Source organism: Sceloporus occidentalis, unplaced genomic scaffold (assembly GCF_023333645.1).
Source record: "Sceloporus occidentalis isolate IW3139 unplaced genomic scaffold, rSceOcc1.0.p SCAF_19, whole genome shotgun sequence".
Classification (NCBI taxonomy): domain Eukaryota; kingdom Metazoa; phylum Chordata; class Lepidosauria; order Squamata; family Phrynosomatidae; genus Sceloporus; species Sceloporus occidentalis.
This window is the reverse complement of record NW_028316999.1, coordinates 10,510,169-10,534,396: the sequence shown is the minus strand read 5'-3', so window position 1 is coordinate 10,534,396 and position 24,228 is coordinate 10,510,169. Positions and strand designations below refer to the sequence as shown.

At 39.7% G+C, this 24,228-nt stretch overlaps 1 protein-coding gene across 1 annotated transcript in view; it reads right to left on the bottom strand.

The window, feature by feature from the left end:
• Nucleotides 1–24,228, bottom strand: part of LOC149302389 (CD109 antigen-like) — an 85,009-nt gene that overhangs the window by 13,441 nt on the left and 47,340 nt on the right. The window contains exons 16-25 of the mRNA XM_089482456.1: nt 23,086–23,148; nt 22,093–22,269; nt 21,803–21,955; nt 18,810–18,881; nt 15,991–16,069; nt 15,545–15,665; nt 15,202–15,319; nt 14,757–14,870; nt 10,987–11,193; nt 9,722–9,863 (exon numbers count right to left, since the gene is read on the bottom strand). Of these exons, the coding sequence (XP_089338582.1) occupies nt 9,722–9,863; nt 10,987–11,193; nt 14,757–14,870; nt 15,202–15,319; nt 15,545–15,665; nt 15,991–16,069; nt 18,810–18,881; nt 21,803–21,955; nt 22,093–22,269; nt 23,086–23,148 (1,246 nt within the window). The remainder of the gene's footprint in view (nt 1–9,721; nt 9,864–10,986; nt 11,194–14,756; nt 14,871–15,201; nt 15,320–15,544; nt 15,666–15,990; nt 16,070–18,809; nt 18,882–21,802; nt 21,956–22,092; nt 22,270–23,085; nt 23,149–24,228) is intronic.

Below are 24,228 nucleotides of genomic sequence, written 5' to 3'. Positions count from 1 at the left end.
GTTTTTTGCCGCGCAGCCGCAAAATTTCAAACAGGAGTGAGCTGATCCTCGTCTCTCCAATCAGCTCACTCTTGTGACGTCACGCTAAGGGTCTCGTCCAATGCCTGTGCTGCTGCTTTTTTAATTTCTGAAACCGCCTTTATAAGACCAGAGCTTGCCTGAGAGATCCATTCATTTTTCACTGTGACTGCTTTGGCAACACTGCTGTGCTGCATCCGAGCGTTATAGAGAGATTGTTCTGTTCTGTGTGAGACTGGTAAGCCTCAGCCTGCCATTTCTCACAGTGTACTCTTCCTCACTTCAGTTCTACTGAATTAATAATATTTAATAATAATATTTTTTTTATTTAATTTGTCATCAACTGTGTAGTGCTGTTGAGTTGACAGTGCACTGGGGTGCCCTTGCCCTGGGCTGGCACTAGTGCCTACTGCCTGTCCTGCTTAAATAAATTAAATAATAGAATTTATAAATAATTTAATAGAATATATTATTAATAATTGAATACATATAAAATTATATATATATTTGTCAGTTATATATACTATAGTTAGTATAGTATTAGTAACAGTATACTAGTGTAGAGTGTACTGTAGACATTCAAGACATCTACTAGTGTCTAATCTAAAATCATTAATATCAATAATTCTATAATTCTTATCTTAATAGTTAATTAAATTAGCTATAAATATAATTAATAATTACTACTAGCTTATAGTTCAGCAAATCATATTAGTACTGGTGCTGCAGCTCTATAGTTTGTGCTTTGTTTTAGCAACAGCAAGAGACCAAGTCAATTTTTCTTAATTAATAATATTTCATTTTATTTCATTTGTTTTGCTCACCTCAGTCCATCAGTGAAGTGTGACAACTGTACTAAGCAAAGCTTCAAGCTACTAGCTGTAGTACTAAAATAATTCTAATCTTTAATCTTCTTAATCTATAATATATTATATAATATAATATAAATTCATAATCTATAATATATAAGTAATTGTTTCTAATTCATAATCTATATTCTATCTATAATCCATAATAAAAGTAATTCTAATCTATTATATATACCGTATTTGCTCGATTATAAGACGAGGTTTTTTCCAGAGCAAATGCTCTGAAAAATACCCCTCGTCTTATAATCAGGGTCGTCTTATAATCAGACCTCAAATAGGTCTGATTATGAGACTAAGATCCAGATCCCCCGCAGCGATGCAGAGGACCTGGATCCTCCTGTGTTAACCCCCCCCCCAACTTACCGGTGCTTCTGAGTCCCCGGTGCTTAGTCCGGGCTGCGTGTAGAGCTCTACGCGATACAATCGCGTAGAGCTCTACACGCTTCCCGGACTAAGCACTGGGGACCCAGATGCAGGGGACCTGGATCCTCCTGTGTTAACCCCCGACCCAATTTACCGGTGCATCTCAGTCCCCGGTGCTTAGTCCGGGCTGCGTGTAGAGCTCTACGCTATATAATCGCGTAGAGCTCTACACGATACAATCGCGTAGAGCTCTACACGATACAATCGCGTAGAGCTCTACACGCTGCCCGGACTAAGCACCGGGGACTCAGAAGCACCGGTAAGTTGGAGGGGGGGGGCATAACACAGGAGGATGCAGGGGACCTGCATCCTCCTGTGTTATGCCCCCTCCAACTTACCGGTGCTTCTGAGTCCCCGGTGCTTAGTCCGGGCAGCGTGTAGAGCTCTACGCGATTCGCGTGGAGCTCTACATGCTGCCCGGACTAAGCACCTGGGGCTCAGATGCAGGGGACCTGGACCCTCCTGCGTTATGCGCCCCCCCCAACTCAGAAGCACCGGTAAGTTTGGAGGAGGGAGGGGGAGTGTTAAATGGGGGGTGTGAGGCATTTCTGGAGGCAGAGTGCTCTGTGAAATGCATTTTAACCCCTTTAATGCCACTCTGCCTCCTGAAATGCCTTAAACCTCCCTATATGCCACTCTTCCCCATAATATGCCTTTTAACCCTCTAAGTGCCAGAGTGGCATATAGGGTTAAAAGGCATATCATGGGGCACAGTGGCATATAGGGTTAAAAGGCATATTATAGGCACTGTGGCATTTAGAGGGTTAAAAGGCATATCATGGGGCACAGTGGCATATAGGGGGTATAAGGCACTTCTGGGGCAGATGTGCATAACTGGGGGGCAGGTTGGAAAATAGAAGGAAATAAAACCAAAATATTTTTCTCAAGCATAGCTTTTATTAAAAAAAGTGTTTAAATGAATTAACATTTACTGGTAAAACTTTTTTCCTATAGGGTCGTCTTATATTTAGGCTTTTTCTTTTTTTCCTAAATTAATATTAAGATTTGGGGGGTCGTCTTATAATCAGGGTCGTCTTATAATCGAGCAAATACGGTAACTTCACTTTAGCTTAGTGGGCTTGAGAGCCTCTGCCTAGAGTCAGACTAGAATACTAATATAGTTGTAGGTTTAGCATAGTAGTAGGATAGGCTCTTAGGCCCGTGTAAATTCAAAGTCTTTAATTTTTTTATCCCCTTTTTTTTATTTATTTTTTACGTTTTTTTAAACACTACACTACACACACAACACAAAATTTGAAATGGATCCTCCTTTTGGGACTAAGGAGGGACAAGCTCCATCTACCACCACCACCACCACCACCAGCACCAACAGCACCACCACCAGTTCTAAGATGCAGCCTTTGCGTCAGTCTAGTCGGCCAAGTAGGCCAAGCTCTTGCTTATCATTTGGGGAAGCATTGCTTGAAGGATCATCAAGTAAAGGAAAGGCACCAAAAGCAGGCAGTAGTAGTGCGGCTAGGCCCACAAGCTCTATGTTTTTTTACGGAAAGCCTAAAGCACCAGAAGCACGTTCAAAGTTAAAGGGTAGCACAACTAGTACTTCTACTAGCCCAGTGAGTAAAAAGAAGTGCCTTTTGCCCCAAGCAGCATCTTCCCCATCCACAAGCAGCATGCAAGGTACCAAGCAGAGCCAAATTAGCAGCAAGACTCAGAGGGGTCCCAAACCAAAGCGATCTCATTCCTTCGTAGGGAAAATCACCACCACCCTCACCTCTACCACCACTAGTGCTGCGCCTACTGTTCCCACCGGTACCGCCACGCCATGTCCTCCTAGTACTTCTAGCAAGCCACCAAGTCCTTACAATATTTTTGTAAAGACAGTTAGAGAGAGGGCTACACATAGTGGAACTCCACCTAGCGAGGTAGCAGAGGAGCCTGAGACTGAGAGGCCAAGTGCAGAGTCTGTTCTTCCTGCTCGCACTACTACTAGTCATGAGTCTCACGATGATATCAGTCTTAGCTCCAGCCTAGCAGGAATTCCATTCGATCTGGCTAATGAAGAACTAGACTATGAGCCAGAGGAAGTAGAGGAGATGAGTGGTCAGGAATCAGATTCCTCAGGGAGCAGTGTCCAAATGGCTAGTGCACAATTTTCCCCTGAGCCTCCACCTTTTCCGCTACGATCATCACCATCACCACCACCAGCAGCAGCAAAACCTAGCAAATCTAAAGTTAAAGCAATTAGCAGTCCCACTATGGCCAGTACTGTTACCACCAGTCCCACCACCACTAGTTCTGCCTTTGTTCATCCACCCCGAGCAGTAGGAGCAGCACCCAAGGCACACTCCAAGGCTATGCGCGCCCCAATTTGGGAGCACTTTGAAAATGTTGAAGAAGGGCGCTATGGAAAATGCAAACATTGTGGGAAGCTAATAAGCAGAGGGAAAGTGTCTGGCCATTTTACCAGTGCTAGCATGAAGCATCACCTCAGCACTCAACACAACGCTGTGCTATTGGGGAAAGATGCAGAAGTAAAACTTAGTGCAGGCAGCATAGCTGGTGGCCGTGGAAAAACCCCAACAGCTGCTTCTGAGCCAATAGAAGCAGCAGCAGCAGCAGCAGCAGCTAGTGCTGGCAGCCAGAGACCAAGGCAGGTTGGAGCACTGCATGTCCAGCCCACCCTGGAACAATTTGTGGCATTCCAATCCAAAAGGTCAATGCCCAAACAGCAGGCCAATAAAGTAACGTGACTTATTGGTCAGTTCATTGCTGTTGGAGGGGCATCCTTCTCTATGATCGATGGGGAGCCTTTCAAACAATTGATGGCGGCTGTGGCTCCACAATATACAGTTCCGTCACGTTCCACTTTCAGCAGGAACATTGTCCCCTCATTGTATCGGTCCTGTGTTGCAGCAGTGAAAGAGGAGCTTTCCAAGGCTGCTGGTCAGTCTGTTCATTTCACAACAGATTTGTGGAGTGCACCTAGTGGGCAGCATGCCTTTCTTTCTTTGACAACACACTGGTGGCAGCCCGGTGTGCCCAGGGAAGCTGCTGCTGCAGCAGGCTACCGATCATTCCTTCTCCATGCAGAAGTGATGGATGAAAAGCACACTTCCCAAAATATTCTGCATGCGATGAGGAAAATGTTTAGCCTTTGGGTGGGAGGAGAGGCGGGCACCAATGTTGAAGTTGGTTTTGTGGTAACTGACGGAGGTACCAATATGGTGAAAGCGCTGCGGGATGGTCATATTGTTGGTGTGCGCTGTGCAGCCCACATCATCCATCTTGTAGTGAAGGCAGCAATGTCAGAAGGAACTAATGTGGCAGCAGTAGTTCTGTCCCGCTGCATAAAGATCGCTGGGCACTTTCACCATAGTGTTAAGGCTAGCCAACTTTTGAGGGAAGAGCAAGAGAGGTCAGGTCTTCCCGTACACTGCCTACGTCAGGATGTCAGTACACGGTGGAACTCCACGTTAGACATGCTGGAGAGGATTTTGGAGCAGCAGAGGGCAATCCATAATCTTGCCTCAGAGCACAATATTGGGATTACATCTCCATTGAATAGGGAGGATTGGACAGTGATCGCCCAGCTAGTGGCAGTCCTTAAACCATTCAGGGATGCCACAGAAAATGTAAGCTCAAACACTGCCACAGTCTGGCCCAGGTAATCCCAGTGTTCTCCCATCTAGGCAGCAAGATGGATGTGTTCCTTGAAAACCGTGAGGCTGTTCAAGGTGGCACTCTACATCCTGACGTAGCAGCCATAGTCAGGAAGCTGAAGGATCTGCTAAAAGTACACCTTCACAAACGCATGGAAGAGAGTCCCGAAATGATGCTAGCGTGCCTTTGCGATCCAAGAATTAAGGGAAAGCTAGCTTTGAAATTCAATGTTCTCAGTAGCTACCGGGAGCAATTGGTCAACAAGGTGCGTGACTGGCAGCGTACAATGGGAATGCTGTCCGAGGAGGGAGAGGTGCAGGAGGAGGAAGAGATTATGTGGTCTGCTACTCCTAGCAGCAGCATCAGCAGCAGTGCCACAAGCATCACAACACAGCGGAGTGGAGCAGCTGCGTTTTGGGAAGAGGCACTTGGGAGTATAGTTGGACCATCTGACAGAGCTAGCAGCAGAAAGGAGAGTAGTGCTGCTGAAATGGTCAAACTTTACCTCTGTGAAGTTCCTTCTGCACCTAATGTTGATCCTCTTAGCTACTAGGATGAAAAGAAGAGTGTGTGGCCTGCACTCTCATGGGTTGCACAGCAGCTTCTATCATGTCCGCCAACCACTGTTCAAAGTGAGCGCGTGTTTTCTATGACTGGAAACATACTGAGTCCACAGCGCTCACGCATGGCACCTCATCTTGCTTTTCTTAAATTCAATCTGCCCAAGTTGGGATACCCAGCTCTTAGCTTGGAAAGTTAATTTTTTTTTTCTCTAATGTTTAAGGTAGTTTCTCCCCCCGGTTGCACGTGTTTGTGGTGTACCCAATTTACGCTAGGGCCTAGTGTCTGAGTTCTGGAAGTCCGCTGCCAAACGCCATGGACTGACAGACTTTCATGCTTTGCCCTGGGGTGAAACAGGTGAGCGGGTCGTCAATTGCCTACTCATTCAACTTTCCCAAAGCTGCTGCTGCTGGTTGTGGTGCCAGCGTCTCTTCTCTGCCAGTTCGCTTCCTGGCTAGTGTCATGCCTCAAATATCCCTAATGGTAAGGGTAGTTTCTCCCCCCTGGCTGCGTCTGTTTGCAGTGTAGCAACGCCTGCTACCTCCGCCGGTGTAGCCAATTTGCGGTAGGGCCTTGTGTCTGAGCTCTCGAAGTCCGCTGCCAAACGTCTAGGACTGACAGTGTTTAGATGCTTTGCTCTGGGGTGAAACAGGTGAGCGGGTCGCCAATTGCCCACTCACTTGCCTTTCCCAATGCTGCTGCTGCTGGTGGTGGTGCCAGCGTCTCTTCTCTGCCAGTTCCCTTCCTGGCTAGTGTCATGCCTCAAATGTCCCTAATGGTAAGAGTAGTTTCTCCCCCCTGGCTGCGTCTGTTTGCGGTGTGGCAACGCCTGCTACCTCCGCCGGTGTAGCCAATTGACGCTAGAGCTTTGTGTCTGAGCTCTGGAAGTCCGCTGCCAAAAGTCTAGGACTGACAGTGTTTAGATGCTTTGCTCTGGGGTGAAACAGGTGAGCGGGTCGCCAATTGCCCACTCATTCGCCTTTCCCAATGCTGCTGCTGCTGGTGGTGGTGCCAGCGTCTCTTCAATTCCAGTTCCCTTCCTGGCTAGTGTCATGCCTCAAATGTCCCTAATGGTAAGGGCAGTTTCTCCCCCCTGGCTGCGTCTGTTTGCGGTGTGGCAATGCCTGCTACCTCCGTCGGTGTAGCCAGCTTACGCTAGGGCTTAGTGTCTGAGCTCTGGAAGTCCGCTGCCAAACGTCTAGGACTGACAATTGTTTGGATGCTTTGCCCTGGGGTGAAACAGGTGAGTGGGTCGCTAATTGCCCACTCATTCGCCTTTTCCATTTTTCAATGCTGATGGTGGTGGTGGTGGTGCCAGCGTCTCTTCTCTGCCATTTCCCTTCCTGGCTAGTGTCATGCCTCAAATGTCCCTAATGGTAAGGGTAGTTTTCCCCCCCTGGCTGCGTCTGTTTGCGGTGTGGCAACGCCTGCTACCTCCGCCGGTGTAGCCAATTTACGCTAGGGCTTTGTGTCTGAGCTCTGGAAGTCCGCTGCCAAAAGTCTAGGACTGACAGTGTTTAGATGCTTTGCTCTGGGGTGAAACAGGTGAGCGGGTCGCCAATTGCCCACTCATTTGCCTTTCCCAATGCTGCTGCTGCTGGTGGTGGTGCCAGCGTCTCTTCTTTGCCAGTTCCCTTCCTGGCTAGTGTCATGCCTCAAATGTCCCTAATGGTAAGAGTAGTTTCTCCCCCCTGGCTGCGTCTGTTTGCGGTGTGGCAACGCCTGCTACCTCCGCCGGTGTAGCCAATTTACGCTAGAGCTTTGTGTCTGAGCTCTGGAAGTCCACTGCCAAAAGTCTAGGACTGACAGTGTTTAGATGCTTTGCTCTGGGGTGAAACAGGTGAGCGGGTCGCCAATTGCCCACTCATTCGCCTTTCCCAATGCTGCTGCTGCTGGTGGTGGTGCCAGCGTCTCTTCAATTCCGGTTCCCTTCCTGGCTAGTGTCATGCCTCAAATGTCTCTAATGGTAAGGGCAGTTTCTCCCCCCTGGCTGCGTCTGTTTGCGGTGTGGCAATGCCTGCTACCTCCGTCGGTGTAGCCAGCTTACGCTAGGGCTTAGTGTCTGAGCTCTGGAAGTCCGCTGCCAAACGTCTAGGACTGACAATTGTTTGGATGCTTTGCCCTGGGGTGAAACAGGTGAGTGGGTCGCTAATTGCCCACTCATTCGCCTTTTCCATTTTTCAATGCTGATGGTGGTGGTGGTGGTGCCAGCGTCTCTTCTTTGCCAGTTCGCTTCCTGGCTAGAGTCATGCCCAAAATGTCCCTAATGGTAAGGGTAGCTTCTCCCCCCGGCTGCTTCTATTTGCGGTGTGGCAACGCCTTCTACCTCCGCCAGAGTAGCCAGCTTACGCTAGGGCCTAGTGTCTGAGCTCTGGAAGTCCGCTGCCAAACATCTAGGACTGTCAGTTGTTTGGATGCTTTGCCCTGGGGTGAAACAGGTGAGTGGGTCGCCAATTGCCCACTCATTCGCCTTTTCCATTTCCATTTCATTTTTTTCCGTCTGATACACAACCTACCAAACATAACACACACAATAACACATATAACACAGTGACATAACACATAACACATATAACACAGTGACATAACACATAACACACATAACACACACATGTACAATGCACAAATCACAAGGACCTTTCCTCCTATTTGCCCTGGCCTTCACTTCTACACTCACTAGCATTAACTCACACTTCACCCTATAACATTTTTCCATCCACATAGCTGCCAACAGACCCAACTTTTTCAGGGACAGTCCTGCTTTTTTCCTGTCCCATCAAATTTAGCTAAACTAGGTATGCTAGTGCACATAGGTATAGCTGGGTAGGGTAGCACTACAACATTAAATAAATATAATAAAGTAAATAATAATGAATATAACTTTAAAATAAAATTGAATAAACCCATTAAAATTAAAATTAAATTATTATTTAGACATAATACATCTTTAACCAAAACAGTGCACTGCTAATAATCTTAAAAATAACCGTACATTAACCCTAAGCTATTTTTTAGTTCTTGTCCAACATTTTTCCATTCGCATGCCTGCCAACACACCCAACATTTTTGTGGACAGTCCTGCTTTTTTCCAGTCCTGTCCAGTAAAAGTTGGTTTGTTGCAAAGTATGCCATTATAAATAGGTAGCAAATGTTAGGCATGTATTATAAGTGGTCCAAAATCTATTTAAAAATGTAAAATAATCCCTATTGTTTTATTAAACATCTATTGATGTGTAACTGTGTATGATAAAAAGGAGGCCAAGTTCCTTGGAGCATTTGTCTAGGTCATTTTGTGTACAGTACACCTCAGTACGTGTATGCAACTCTATTGGTCGTTTCGGCAGGGGGCTCGCCTGCCATCAACGAATGAGGTGCATTCTGCAGTTCTGCAATTCATTTGTTGATGCCAGACCAGCCCCCTTCCGGCGACCAATAGAGTCGCACACACGTACCTTCACGGCGCGAACGCATCTGCTGCTGCTGCTCCAATGTGTTCTTAACCCCGTATTAACCCCTGCTACGCACCTGGGAGAAAACGAAGATGAAACGAGCACGAAGAATGGCCACGAATATTCGCCCGAAAAGAAGACAGGAACGGGCGAATATTCGCGGAATACGAAGGTTTTTTTTTCCCCGAAGACGAGCATGAAGACGAACACGAAGAGCCCCCTGGTGCCCATGTCTAGTTAAAACCTTCAATCTCTAAGCACACATACAGAATGAATTCAAGAGTTTTTAATACTTATGGGGCTCATTGCCCTAGGCCTCACCTGGTTTCCCAACTGCCCCATTGAGACCTGTGCCACACTAGTAAGGTCACTTGGCACACCGATAAAGCGGCCCAGGGGCTGCTACACACTCTAGTTTTAATGCAACAGAGACACTGCAGGCATGTAACATAGAATGTTAAAACAGAGATAGTACTATAACAAAGTATTTCTTTGCAAATATAGAAAATGAGTCACCTAGAAGAGAACTCCAAAGTCCCTAAAGTGTTGGCCCATGACACCAAATTCTCTCGGACAAATACAAATATATATTTTTTATAATAATAATAAAAATAATAATAATATGAAAAATACATTCTAACTATACTTCCTTCTTAATCATTTTAATTTAAGCATAAGTTAGCGATTGTGTTGTCGAAAAATAGTCCAAGACAGTGAGTAACAGAATCTCGGTTTGTAAAAAGTGCATTTAAATAGAGCATGCCATTATCTTATTCTTACCAACAACAGTGATAAATGCCTTTGCACTGCCGCTTACTACACCAGGAGGGAATGTAAAGTCCAAAGCCTTTGAAATGGTTTGTGGTTTGTTGTTCAGTTCCAAAAGTGTGGTTTGTGAATATGAATATTCTATTCCTTCAGCCTGTCAAATAATGCAAGGTTACATAATTATCTGCAAATCAATAAAATGAGTTCTAAATATGGTGAATGCTGGTTTTCCACATATGCAGAGCCAACTACGAACATTACAAAGGTATTATTTCATAAATTATATCATCAGATAATTGCCTCTGGACTATGCAAGTCCAATACCCCCCTCTCTATCAGACTGTGGAAAATAAGATCTACTATTAACTTTTTCTGTAAGGATCTTGCCAAAACATGAAACAGAAACTAACAGACAACCTTGTACTTAATATTAGCTATCACAAATGCAAATATGGTCTAAGATAGTTTCAATAAGTCACTGCCCATGGTTTTTAAAGGGGAATGCTCACAGATTTTTTCATGTTGCATGCTTATCTACCTATTGTTACTGTTATGTGGCTTCTGTATGGGATGCGGTAACCATTTGTGGCCAATGAGTCCAGGTGCCACTTGCATGATGCCACGTATTCAAAAAATAAGGGTGCAATGTGCGCCCTTATGTAACCCTTATGTAAATATTTACAACACACCCTTTGCTGTGTATGACATCTCTGCATTGGTTCCAGGAGGCTTTCAGGTGCTAAATGAAGACACTGAAGAGTGCCAGCAGATCATGGGTAGTTGAGTTTTCCTTTAAAAGCTCAAGGTAAGTGAAATTACATGTTTAGAATTATTTAAAATAAAACATTAAGTTTGTATCACTTAATGTTTTAATTTAAAAGCTGTGTAGGGTGGTTGGTGATTAGCACACAAGCTTGAGTAAAGTGTTCTTGGGGAGATCAAAGATATTCCTTGTAACAGGAAAGGGGATGTTTTACTTCTATAACATTGGATGCTTTCTGGGAAGGGGTGGGTGGATTTATTTTTTATTTTTTCTTTAACAAGTTGGACCAGCAGATGTACATCCATGTGAAGTCAACGGTTTAGGAGCAGTGAGTCCCGTAAATTGATGCCCAGGAAAGGATCAACGCATTTCCTGTCCACCGCTACAGCAACAAAACATGCTATAGCAGAGAGACAGAAGGCTTACAGAATAAAAACATAACCAATCAGGTTACAATATTGATTTTTTCCCAATTAGTTAACGCTGTTTGAATAAAAAATATAGAAAAAATTACCTTAACTAGTAGTTTTTGAGTTAAAGCATCTGATGCTCGATTCGACATTGCTTTCACTGTAACCTCCATTTCACCCAGCTGAATAGGTCTGATGGGAAAGTAAACCATTTTTCCTTCTTGACTTGGGACCATTACTGTCTGTTGACTTCCAGCTTCATTGTTTGACAATATTTCAAAACTATCATTTTGATCAAGGGTTATAACAACCTATGTAAAAATGAATATACTGTTAGAAATGCTTATGTATGTTATACTATTATATTATTAAAGTAATTCATGTACTAACCTGCACTAACACACTAACATTGATATCAACTACCTTGGAAGATTATGACAGATAGAATTAATAAATTATATCTATCTATACAATAGAAACATTAGATATTTGGAATAAGACACATCATAGTTTACCAGAAGGTAGCTCTATATGTTTTAGTAAAAGCTGAAAACTATACATATTAAATCAGAAATTCTACAAAGAAATATTTCCAGTCATATCGATAGGCTCTGGATTTTAACATGAATTTATATGAATTGAAAGTGACAGCAACATTTGCTCAATAAAGGAAAGCCATTCAAAGTTTGTCTTTCAGTAAATGTGCTACTTTGGGTTTTACTCCTAAAATACAATGGGCACAATGTTATTAGTTATGACAAGTATTTCACTATTACTGTATATGAGTCCGTGATGGATTCGCTTAAAGCCCTTTGCTCTGGAAACTAAATTCCTAAACACGGAATTGGATGACAGATTAGAGCTTGAATATCTCTACAGTCATGTTCATTTTATTTATTTACTGACTGAAATTCAGCTCCGTGACATTTTGAAATGTGGGGCTCTTTAATTACATTGCATGACCCCTGTTTCTACCTTTTCCATCTTATAATCTTGACTCATATATTTGAAGATATTGTATTAACACTCTCTTTATAACATCTAAGGTATATCAGAGAAAATACCAAGAAAATATGAGAATTTGCAATCAGGTTCGCTGAAACGGAGACTGAAAAAATGATTCCAAGATAAAGCAAAATCGATCTCAAAACATTTTTCCAGAATACTAATAACAAAAAGATGAAAACAGAAAATGTATGACACCTGAAAACCAAAGGAGTCCGAATGGCTACAAAAGATGAAAGCAGATGTGCTCAATTTATTCTTCTCTTTAGTTTATTCTCCTCCCAATAATCAGTGTCAGGGATTGCACAAATAAAGGAGACCATGCTGTATCCTATCTCATATTTATGGCTGACAAACGCCAAAATCCCAGAGCGATTAAATACTCTGAAAGACCCTGGACCAGATGGGATTCACCCTCAGGTACTTAAGGAACCTGGCACTGTAATAAAAAAAACCCATTTATATTATGTTTAAGGATTCTATTTTGACTGAAAATGTGCCATTGGATTGGAAAGTAGCAAATGTGATGCCTTTGTTCAAGAAGAGGTCCCGTTCAGAGCCCGGGAAACTATCGACCAGTAAGCCTAAAATCCATAGTGGGAAAAACTGTTTAAAGGAACATTAAGAGATGCAATCCAGGACTTTGTCTCAGGTAACAATATTGGTACATATAGTCAACATGGATTTATAGGTAATAGGTCATGTCAAATGAACTAACTGACTTACTTACTGTAATATACCTACATTTTGCAAAGTATATAGTATATATAGTATAGTTTTGCCACACGATAGGATACTGAGTAAACTAATACATATTTGGAAAAAGTACTTGTATTAAGGTAGATTACAGAGGGTGGTTGTAAATGGCATGTTTTCCATCTAGACAAAGATCTTAAGTGGTGTTCCTCAGTATTCTGTCCTTGGGCAGATTCTTTTTAACTTATTAATGACTTGGACTAAGGTACCGGAAGCAGTGTCTCAGTTTTTTGCAGATGACACAAAATTATGTAAGGTAATAAAGTCTGAGCAGAATGGCATTTCTCTGCAAAGGGGGTTAGACAAATGGGAAATTATGCAGTTAATTGGCAGATGCATTTTAATATAGATAAATGTAACGTTATGAATTTAAGATTATGCATTTAAGAAAACCAAAAATGCTAATTGTACGCTAAATGGTTGTGTGTTGGGTAAATCCGCTATGAAAAAGGATTTGGGTGTTCTTGTTGACAATAGAGTGGGCAGCTGTGCACAATCTCAGGCAGTTGTTAATAAGGCAAGCAAGATGTTGTCATGTATTAAAAGGGGCATAATTTATAAATAATTGGTAAGACCGCATCTAGAATATGCAGTGAAGTTTTGGGCTCTAGTACAAAAAATTGCATGCTGTAAATTTAAAGGCATCAGAGAGGGACTACAAAAATGATTAAAGGAATGGAAAATTTCAGCAAGACAGGCTGTCCAAATTGGGATTGTTTTCTCTGGAGAAAAGGCATCTTTGTGGGGATATAATAACCTTTTACAGGCATGTTCAAGGTCAATACAAAGATCTTTTTGGAGCTCTCTTCTTAAATCATACCTTCCAGACAACATGTAGGCATCCCTTAAGATTGGGGGAAAACCTTTTGTCTTAAACATTGAGAAAGTTTCTTTACTGGTGGTTAAATTGTGCCATCTGAAGTTGTGAATTCAATCATTATATTCAAAAACATTTGGATGTTTTTTCCAGATATGAAATACATACAGGTTTATCATGATTAAAATTAGATAAAGTAATATTAATCCAGAGTGAGTCTGACTGCCTCAGGGATTAGTTTTTTTCCTTTTAAGATCACATTACTGTCTTAGTGGGGTATTTTTGCCTTCTTCTGGATCAACTAATATGGGTTTGTGAAATGACTGAACTTGATGGACTATAGTTTTCAACCTAATTAACTATGTAACTTTAACAAACTGCAACACTTACATCTGGCTTATTGTGTGGCATGGGTTCAGGGTTCATGGTTTGGTAAAACCACAAAGGATGCTAGATGTCAAAATGTTTGAAATTAGTGGGTGTCATTTACCTCACAAATTCTCAACATATACGTGCACAACTACAACTGTGGATAGAACCTAAAAAAGTCAAATCAGAAAATACACCAGGGATTTTTGCTCAAAGCAATCAAGGTTTATTTACTTTAAGAAATATATATTTCTCTCACAATCTATCTGGATGCACAATACAGCCTTTCAGTTATAATAAAGCTACAGGTATTACTTATTTTGCATATCTTAGGAGGAAGCTTTTGTTGATAGGTGAGAACTTTCTTGGGTTGTCCAGATACACTGAGATATTCATAAATGCACAGGCTCGCAGGGCAATGCTGGTAGCTAGATTCATAGCATAAATCCCACTTAAACGTGTAATGTTCCCAACTCGAATGTTAACATTGCATGAAAATTAATCTACATAATACATCTGAAGCTTATTTGATCTAAATCAAATTGTGTTTTTACTACATTTTTCAAGGAACATGAAAAAAAAAATAAAACTATAATTATCAAGAATAAGATTACATTGTTAATTGACATATTACTGTATTTAATACTGTGACATATTACGGTACTTTAATTTTGTTACAGGTTAACATCCAGTGTATAAAGAACTTGGATTGAACAAAAGTAAGTTTATTTAGGATCCCCCCAGGAAGAGGAAGAAACTCTCCTTATTTACAACTAGTAAAGTTTTATTTATTTATGTACCGGTATTTATTTTTCATTTTACTTATTACAATTTGCCAATCTTTTTTTGCAATTTTTCTGTGATGCATCTTTTATTTTATTTTCAGGTCACAATTACAAGCAATTAACCATATTATTGAAAGATTACCTCAGTATATTCTTCCAAATAGTTGAAGACAAGTACTTCCAAAACAAATTGTTCTCCTCTAGTAACATAATTGGGCAGATTCAAGGAAACAAAAAATGGTTGAAAGGTTTCCAGCTGAAAAGCACAGGGCATCATCATCATTGTTAGAAAACATATTGTTTGCAAGTTAATTTAATTTTACATAATGTTGCGATCATAACATTCTCTTTGTAGATATGTAAAATAAATTGCAAATCAACTCCCCATACCTAATACTTTTATTGTCATGTTTGCTTATAATGTACTGCAAATATAAATGGCCATAAAGCATTGAGAGCCAAAGCCCAAATCAGCAAAAACAGTGTTTCAAATTACTAATTTTGGGATACAGATGTTTAAATACAGGTTATAAACAGAGTTCTACGTAAGTAACAATAATTAATGGTCATTGCAAATTGCAAATTACCTGTACAGGATCTGATAATATTCCAAGGCCTAAATTCTCTGAAATGACAAAGGCATTACCAATCCAGGAAGTTATAGTATCAGGTGCTTCATAGTCTAATGTTAAATATGTCTTAGATCTGTAGAATGGAATAAAAAAAGATTCATTTTGGTAATTTAAACAGCAAGATATTCATTTTAAACTAAAATGTGCATAGGAGAAGCTGGACTACCTTTCTGTACATAAATCAATTTAGAGAAAACCCTGTGTAAATGATAATTACACAGGGTAATTAGTATTCAGAAATTTATCATAAATGTCATTAAACAAAATAATTGAGATTGATAATGATGTTAATTTTTACCCAGTGTTGATATGTTTCCAAATCCATGTTTCTGGAAAGTGTGATCTGATACGAGGTGCCCCAAGCTCGACTGGATCCTGTGGGCTTGATGGTAGCATTTCTTCCATAAAAAAGTAATCTTCTAGAAAACATTACAAACAGTGGCGATATTTTACATTAAAAAAATATATTAAACTAAAGTATATAATACTTTATTGAACAATACAGCCTTTTCTTGTTCAAACCATAAAAAGTAGCATTACCTATTTTGTGAAGATGTTTCCACTTATTGCTATACATGAAATATTTTCTAAATTATTTATCTTTCTTTTGAGTGAGGGGAGGTTGACAAAGATAGACAAAACAAGAGGAGAGGAAAATAGGTAGAGAAACACAGACAGAAAGAGATTACTGGTAGCATTAATTAGTGATCCATAACACAGTTTGTTTTTAATCTAAAATTGTACCAAACAGTGATGTTGAATGTTGAGTTGTGTCGTGATCATTATCAAGGTCTATGTCTGTTAACACTCCAACATTGCACTTCTGTGAAAACATAACAAAAAAATAGGGATGCACCAAAATGAAAATTCTGGACCCAAACCAAACCGAAAATTCAGCATTCACTTGGCCGAAGCCAAAAATGAAAATGACCCCCCCACACCTTTAAAAAAAAACAACACACTTTTATTAAAAGTAAGTAACACACCAGAATTGTTGAAAGCAATCACACTTCTATGATGCATACTCAGTATCCAGCACGTTACTTACTTTTAATAAAAGTTTGGTTAACACACCAAAATTGACCAAAAGAAAACCAATAACAATTTATATATATATACAAAATTTGTTAACAACAATCACACTCCTATCATGCCCAGGCAACCAGCACATGCTGGAACCTGGGCATGATAGGAGTGTGATTGCTGTTTGCAATTACACTCCTATAATGCCAAGTCAGCCAGTGCATGTTGGAATCTGGGTATGCCTGGGCATGATAGGAGTGTGATTGCTGTTAGCAATCATATATATTTAATATAGAAATCACACTCCTATCATAAACAAGCAGCCAATACATGCTGAAACCTGGCTAGCCCTTGTGTATTGATGCTGCCAGCAGTATGGGGTCTGCACATCACCTATAGCCTCCCTATGCCGTGCCTCCCCCACTTACACATCCATGCTATCACACACAAACACACATTCATTCACAATCATTAATTCACTAATTTATATACTCTTTTTATTCACAGATACTAATCATTCACAGATACTCATTCATTCCCTCAATCACGCATATTCGTTCAATGCAGGCTTTAGTTTCTTTTAGTCTGTCAACTTTTGTTTAAGGAGAACACTAAACAGTTTATACACTAAAGAGGAAAGTAGCAGGGAAGTTGCAGTTTCATCTCACTAACTTAATTTAGCATTATAAGGTGTCACTTTAGCGCCAAAATACCTGAATAACCCCACTTAAAGCTTATTTAAATCAGTGGGATTTCCTGATTCACCTCACTGAATGAACTATGTATTATGTAGGGCCTGCTCAGCCATTGGTGAAGAGAAATTTGCCATGTACAGTATTGCACTTTATAATGCACAGTCAATTCATGAATTTGAAACCATAACTCTCCTGCCAACATCTGCTTTGGTCAATGAATCCCTTTAAAATGAATAATAGGTATAAATGACTTGTGTAGGACCCAACATAATCTGACTAGTATGCACTTCTGACAGGTGCTATACTAGCTACAGACAAAACACAGCAAGGATCTAATTGTCAATGTTATTGTAAAGTAATAAATATTATAACTACATGAGTAATGGCAGGATTGAAGAGCAAGAAATGTAATCTTATTTACATCAGTTATTTTTGAGTATGCATCTCACCATTTCCACGCACTTGTGTATAGCCCAATGCTATTAAAGACATGCAGAAATCAGTGGGAAGTGGGAACTGGACATAGTTTCATTCTTACTCAGAATTTAGCAATCACCTGTTCAGTCTTAGATACAACCTGTCTCTGTTCCAACTATGCCTTTGCAGTAAAGATTTCCATTTGTATGTTTCTAGGAACAGGTAAAAATTTGTGCCCTGAGGCATCTGAAATAATCTGACACGGAATGTATCCTTAAATTGAAAACACAATGTAACAGAACACGGGACATTCTAGCACAGTATACACTGGGTTAAAGAGAGATAAAATACAAGGTATGCATTGCACACAAGGGTTTTCGCATGTTAACATTGAGAGTTACCACATATCTCTGTTGAGGAGGCAGTCTAGTGTTTAAAACTTCTGTCCCCATTTCCTTTTTGTCTTTGGAATCACCCATTGAAACCATCTATAGTCTAAAGGAAAATTATGTTTCAAAAACTGTTAATACAGTCAAATTGATGTTAATTATGCAGATCCCTTATACCCAAGGTCAATACTGTTTACTGAATACTACCTTTACAGCAACATCAGTGGTATTCAATGTGATAAATCATTGTTAACCTATGTGAATTTTTCAGACAAATGAATTTTACTTCCGATGTCATAAAACCCAATGAAAATGACTACTTGTAATGTATTATTTTGGATTGCACCAAAAACAAGTTAATTTTCAACTCTCACTATGTTTTGATGAGTACTTGAGAAGTATTTCACTGTACATACAGAAATGGTCAATCTAGTTTATATTACAGTTTTGGTATTTACTTGAGCACTTACATGTTCTTTGTCAATGCTCTACATTATTAATGTTCCTTTATATTACAAGGATATAAATTGGGAACCAATTTCCCACAATCCAAGGATGCCTTATAATTCTTAAAGATTATTTTAGAATCTAAAAGAGCTCCTTCTCAGTTGCTCATTCTGATGTATCCAGTTTAATGGATACTTAAGAAAACAGTGCCATCTATTGATGCAAATTATATTTTCACTTTTTTAATCAAAATATGCATTTACAACAGCAATAGAAAACTAATAACGTGGTGCCATGCCCATGCAATGAGTTCCCTGGAGCAAACTAGTCAGTGTGGGGCTTAGATCTCACTCCATTGGCCCCTATGCCTTTAGCATGTGCCTGTATAACTGAGTTTTGAATTACGATGACATAGTCAAATGTTTGACTGAAAATGAAACAAACTGACTTCACTTAATGTATGGCATCACAAAAGGCAATCATACTAAACATACACCTTGGTGTTACTTCTCCTTTTAATAAAGTATATACAGACATACATACATACATATATCAATGTTTCTGGTATTAACAAAGTTGAAAATAGTTTTACCTCAAAAACTTCAGAGGAATAAGTGATCTGTCTCTCATATCTTACAGTGTAATCCTGGAGTTCCTCAGCCACCTACAACAGAAAATAAATGAATATGAAGCTTCGTCTCTATATTATTATAATTTTGATCATATAATCCAATTCACTATAACAAAAATATTAAAATATGGTGAAAAAAACTCTTGACTTTTATTTGAAAAATATTTTACTCATCTAAAAAAGATAATGAAAAAACTGCTAAATTGATTCTAATATTTGTCCTGAGTTTAGAAATACCCATTTGGGGGGGAGGTTGTTGGTTTTTGCAAGTTATAGGGCATTAAGTACAAGTAGCATTTTGGTATTTCAAAACTTTTTTTTTTTTTTTAAATCTGGTCATCCTACTTCCATGTCCTACTTTGGGACATATTTGAAGCCACCCAATTCAATTTACCCCCTTTAAACCATATATTTTCGAAAACTAGGCACCCGAGGGTATTTCTAATTCCCCACTGGCCAGCAATTGAAAAGCCACAGCTGTCACTGGTACAATTACAATTATGCCTTAAAAAGCAGGTACCTTTAAAAGCTATTATAATGTATTCAATATAAAAATCAAACTCCCTATAAAGAGCTATGCATCACAGAGATTAATTTTGTAAGAAGAATTTTAATATAAGTAAAATAGTTTGATGCTTGCAATGTTACTGATATTTGAACATTTTTGGTATTTTTCTTATAATGCAGAATTTTTCCATTATGTTATATGCCTCTATTGGGTCAAAACTACAGAAAAATATCACATCAAGATATGTGAAAAGAAAAAAAATTTAAAGACTAGAATTGTCAATTTATTTCACAAATCAGGTGTTCTGTTTCTTCTTAAAATTTGTAGCCAAATGTTCAGAAAATAATCTCATAATTTTAGACATTTTAAACATTTTGGTAATAACACAGCAGAGGAATGTGAGTAGATGAGGATACAAACCACATGCCACGTTAATGACATTTTTATTAGAACATCTTTAAAAGGCTGTGTTCCCTCCTTGCACTCACTGATAAGGAAGACCTAAGATGCAACTGAAGAATTTCATATGTGCTTAAAGAAAACAAGCCTCTTAATCGAATACAGAGCACTTTTAAGAACATTTAGGTCTGAAAGAGGCCCTCAATTAAAATGTCTAAATTACTAGCCATATAATATACTTTTGATTGAAAACCATTATAAACCTGCAAATATATAAATTCTTTGAGTCAGTGAGTCTTTTCCAGATGTATGTTTTATCTTCTCAGGTATTTTCCAAATGTATAATTTCAGTGCTGTTCCGCATAAATTAAATATATGAAAAATAATGAATCTGCCATTTGAACACACTATGACAAGGCGTGCATGATTTTACATAGAAGCTTTGCTATTTCGAGTGGTATGCCATTCTTCTCCAATAAAATGGAAAACACACATATGCATAAAGAAAGAAAAGGGAACAGCTCCCTGTACAGTTCCCTTTAGCCAGATTTGGATCTTGTTGCGTAGTATATCAGCCCAGGTCCCTACTATAGAGGAGAGCCTTCCTCTATAAAAGGTGCATGGTACAATTGTGCTCAAAAATTTGCATACCCTGGCAGAAATTGTGAAATGTTGGCATTGATTTTGAAAATATGACTGATCATGCAAAAAACAGTCTTTTATTTAAGGCTATTCATTATATGAAGCCATTTATTAGCATGTATTTATGTGGCTCCTTTTTTAAAGCATAATGATAACAGATATCACCCAAATAGCCCTGATCAAGGTGACAAACACAGGTTAGAAAGGCAAGTAAAGGTTAATTTCCCATACCTGTGGCTTTTTAAATTGCAATTAGTGTCTTTGTATAAATAGTCGATGAGTTTGTTAGCTCTCACGTGGATACACTGAGCAGGCTAGATACTGAGCCATGGAGAGCAGAAAAGAACCGTCAAAAGACCTGCATAACAATGGAACTTTGTAAAGATGGAAAAGGATATAAAAAGATATCCAAAGCCTTGGAAATGCTAGTCAGTACTGTTCAATCACTTATGGAAAATTCAGGGATCTCTTGATACCAAGCCAAGGTCAGGTAGAACAAGAAAGATTTCAGCCACAACTGCCAGAAGAATTGTTCTGGATACAAAGAAAAACCCACAGGTAACCTCAGGAGAAATAAAGGCTGCTCTCTAAAAAGATGGCATGAAACTTGAACAAAAATGAGTTGCCACAAAAAAAGCCTTTACTGCGCCAATGCCACAAAAAAGCTTCCGGCACACTGTAATTTGGAGCGATGAGACAAAAATAGACCTTAATATCATCTAGCAACTCTGGGTAGATCTCAAACGTGCCGTTCATGCAAGACGACCAAAGACTTCACATGACCTAGGGGCATTTTGCCATGATGAATGGGGCAGCTATACCACCTGCAAGAATTTGGGACCTCATAGATAACTATTACAAAAGATTGCACACTGTCATTGATGCTGAAGGGGGCAATACACAGTATTAAGAACTAAGGGTATGCAGACTTTTTCATCTTTGTTTCCATGTTTTGTTTTACGATTGTGCCATTCTGTTATAACCTACAGATGAATATAAATTCTTTAAGAAATAAAAGAATTGTGTTTTGCCTGCTCACTCATGTTTTCTTAAAAAAATAATACATATATTCTCCAAGGGTATGCAAACTTTTGATCACAACTGTATATTGAGAAAATAGGAATGACGCAGTAACCTGCCAAACCCATAAACATACTCATATGATAAAAAAAATAGATTTATGTATTTCAATATGTTCCTTATTACTGAAAAATGTATATATAGCATCCTACCCTTGGCCACAAAAGCAGGTAGTGTAAATTTTCAGATATTCCAACCTTCGTCTGCGTAGAACAGAGGGGAAACCACTTAATTTATAATAAATTACCGAGATCACTGTTTTTGCAAACATTATCTATAGTAACACTTGTCGTATTTGAGCAATGGACAGCAGCTTTTTACTTACACGGTTAGCCGTGATTTCTTGCCTGTCTCCAAGCATCTTCACACTTTTGTCTACAACAGAAAGTCCAACAAATGAATTGGGCTCAGTCACATGGATAGCCAGAGAAACTTTATCAGATGGTCTTGTCTGAGATTTATTCCATGACATGGATATCTAAAAAATAAAGATCACCACAAATGTATGATGGGCTTTGTACCACAAAGCTAACTAATCAAATGCATCAGTCAACATCATAATATGGACAAGCCAATGAGAAAAAGTATACCTAAAATTGAAATAAAATACATTACCTTGTTTTTAAAGATAGGCTGAATAGAAAAACTTGTAGCATCATTTAGAATAGTGCCATTATCTGCTACACTATACACAATTAAGCATGCCTCTGGTGTCCATGAGATTTCAGGATTTAATGTTACAGTCATAGAGTTCTCTTTCCCTACAGACACAATTTGTCCCCGGGACATAACCTGCAACAGCAAAATTAAAAAGAGTTAAAAGCTCCACTTCTAAGCATTCATGGTTTTTAAAGTTTTGCCGAGTGTCAAAAGGACATATCTCATATATCTGCATCAACAATCCAAATCTTTTGGTGTAGGTCTTTAGCTCTTTGGATTAATGATCTCCAAAGAGATAAAGACCCTTTCCAAAGATCTTACAATTAAGAAGATGATTGAAACATACAATGTTTAGCTGAATATTTAACCCCATTTATATTTTGTTCTGCCCCTTAGAAGTAAAATTTAAAAACCTGTTTTCCATCAGCTAAAAACAAGAAACTGTAAATATATTCCATAGACCATCACATCTTCCTTCCTCTGTTAGTGTAACTTCTGCTTTAGCTATTTTGACATTGTCACAGTTGTGGAATCCTTTCAATATTTTTCTGAAGGCATATTCAAGAACAACCATGCTTGGGGACCATGCTGTTGACCCAAGTCATGATCAAGAGAGCCGTGTCAATATTAAATGCCTCCAGACCACATAGGCAGAGACGGGTCTATCAGCTGGGGTTATCAACACTTAATTAAAGTTTGAAATATGTCACTAGTCAAATACTATAAAACACATTACTTTAATAATGCAATATGATCACAAAAACGTATGACATTTTCTAAATTAAAGTAAAAATATGGTGGAAAATGTGTTGATTTTTTTCATACTAAAATTGCAATTAGCATAAATTTTATATTTTATTATTTAGGGTACGTTATCTATTTTCTAGATTTAGTGTAATAATTCAGTGCATGCAACTATTATATTCAAATAATTAACAAAATCATTACCAAATAGCTTATCTCCTTTAAGGGCGTGTTGCAGTTTAATGTTACCGTAAATGGGCTTCCGACCTGTAACACAGAAACATAGAAAAAAATAGAAATGTTAAGACTGAAAATTAAAAACTGTTAAGACAAGCCCTGGATATTAAGAGAAAGGGCTACATTACTGGGCCTATAATGACAGCAAGTGTCACACATGTTAAGGGGTTACATGGGGGTCACCGGGCAATGTTGCCCGGCCTACAGGGAGGGGTCATGGTGGCTATTTATGTGGCATTTTCCCGCCACTGGTTTAGTTGCGATTGATAGCAGCGACCTACAGCGAATTTCCGCCCTCCCTCCCCCAAAAAACAACCTTTTTCATGATTGGCAGTATTTTATGTTTTTAATAGGTTGTTACACCAAGATGCTGTTATCTGGTTTATCCCTCCACGGGTTCAGTCCCTGGGGGTTTTCATGTGGTAGGGTGTGCCGACCCAACGATTTCTGTTGGTATTTGGCGGGATATCGCTATGGTAATTTGGTTATTTGATTTTATATGTTTACACATAAGCTAACGTAACCTATCTCTCGTACCCTGTTTTTTTGTATTTTTCGTATGAACACGTTCTATTTGCATGTGTAATAATCTATTTGTTCTAGGATAAATTGTCACAGTACTAAAGTGCTGTGGCCTCACACTTTCCAACGACCTTATTCCCCCGGTGACTTTATTTATGTCTTTATATAAGTTTTAATTTGGTCAAGATGTATGGAATATATAGTGCCCAAGTCAAGTACCGTATTGGCTCGGATATAGGCCGCCCCCGTATATAGGCCGCAACCTAAAAGTTTGGTGCTTTTTAAAGAAAAAAAAACATGCTGCCACTCTGTCTCCCCCCCCCGAGATATGCTGCCACTGTCCTCCTCCTCCTCCCCCCCCGGGGATATGCTGCCACTGTCCTCCTCCTCCCCCCCCCGGGGATATGCTGCCACTGTGCCACTGTCCTCCCCCCCCCTGAGATATGCTGCCACTGTCCTCCCCCCCCCCCGAGATATGCTGCCACCGTCCTCCTCCTCCCCCCCGAGATATGCTGCCACTCTGCCCCCCCGACTTACCAGAGCAGACTCCCGGGTGTCTTGCGGGGCCGGCGGGGGACATCTATGCAA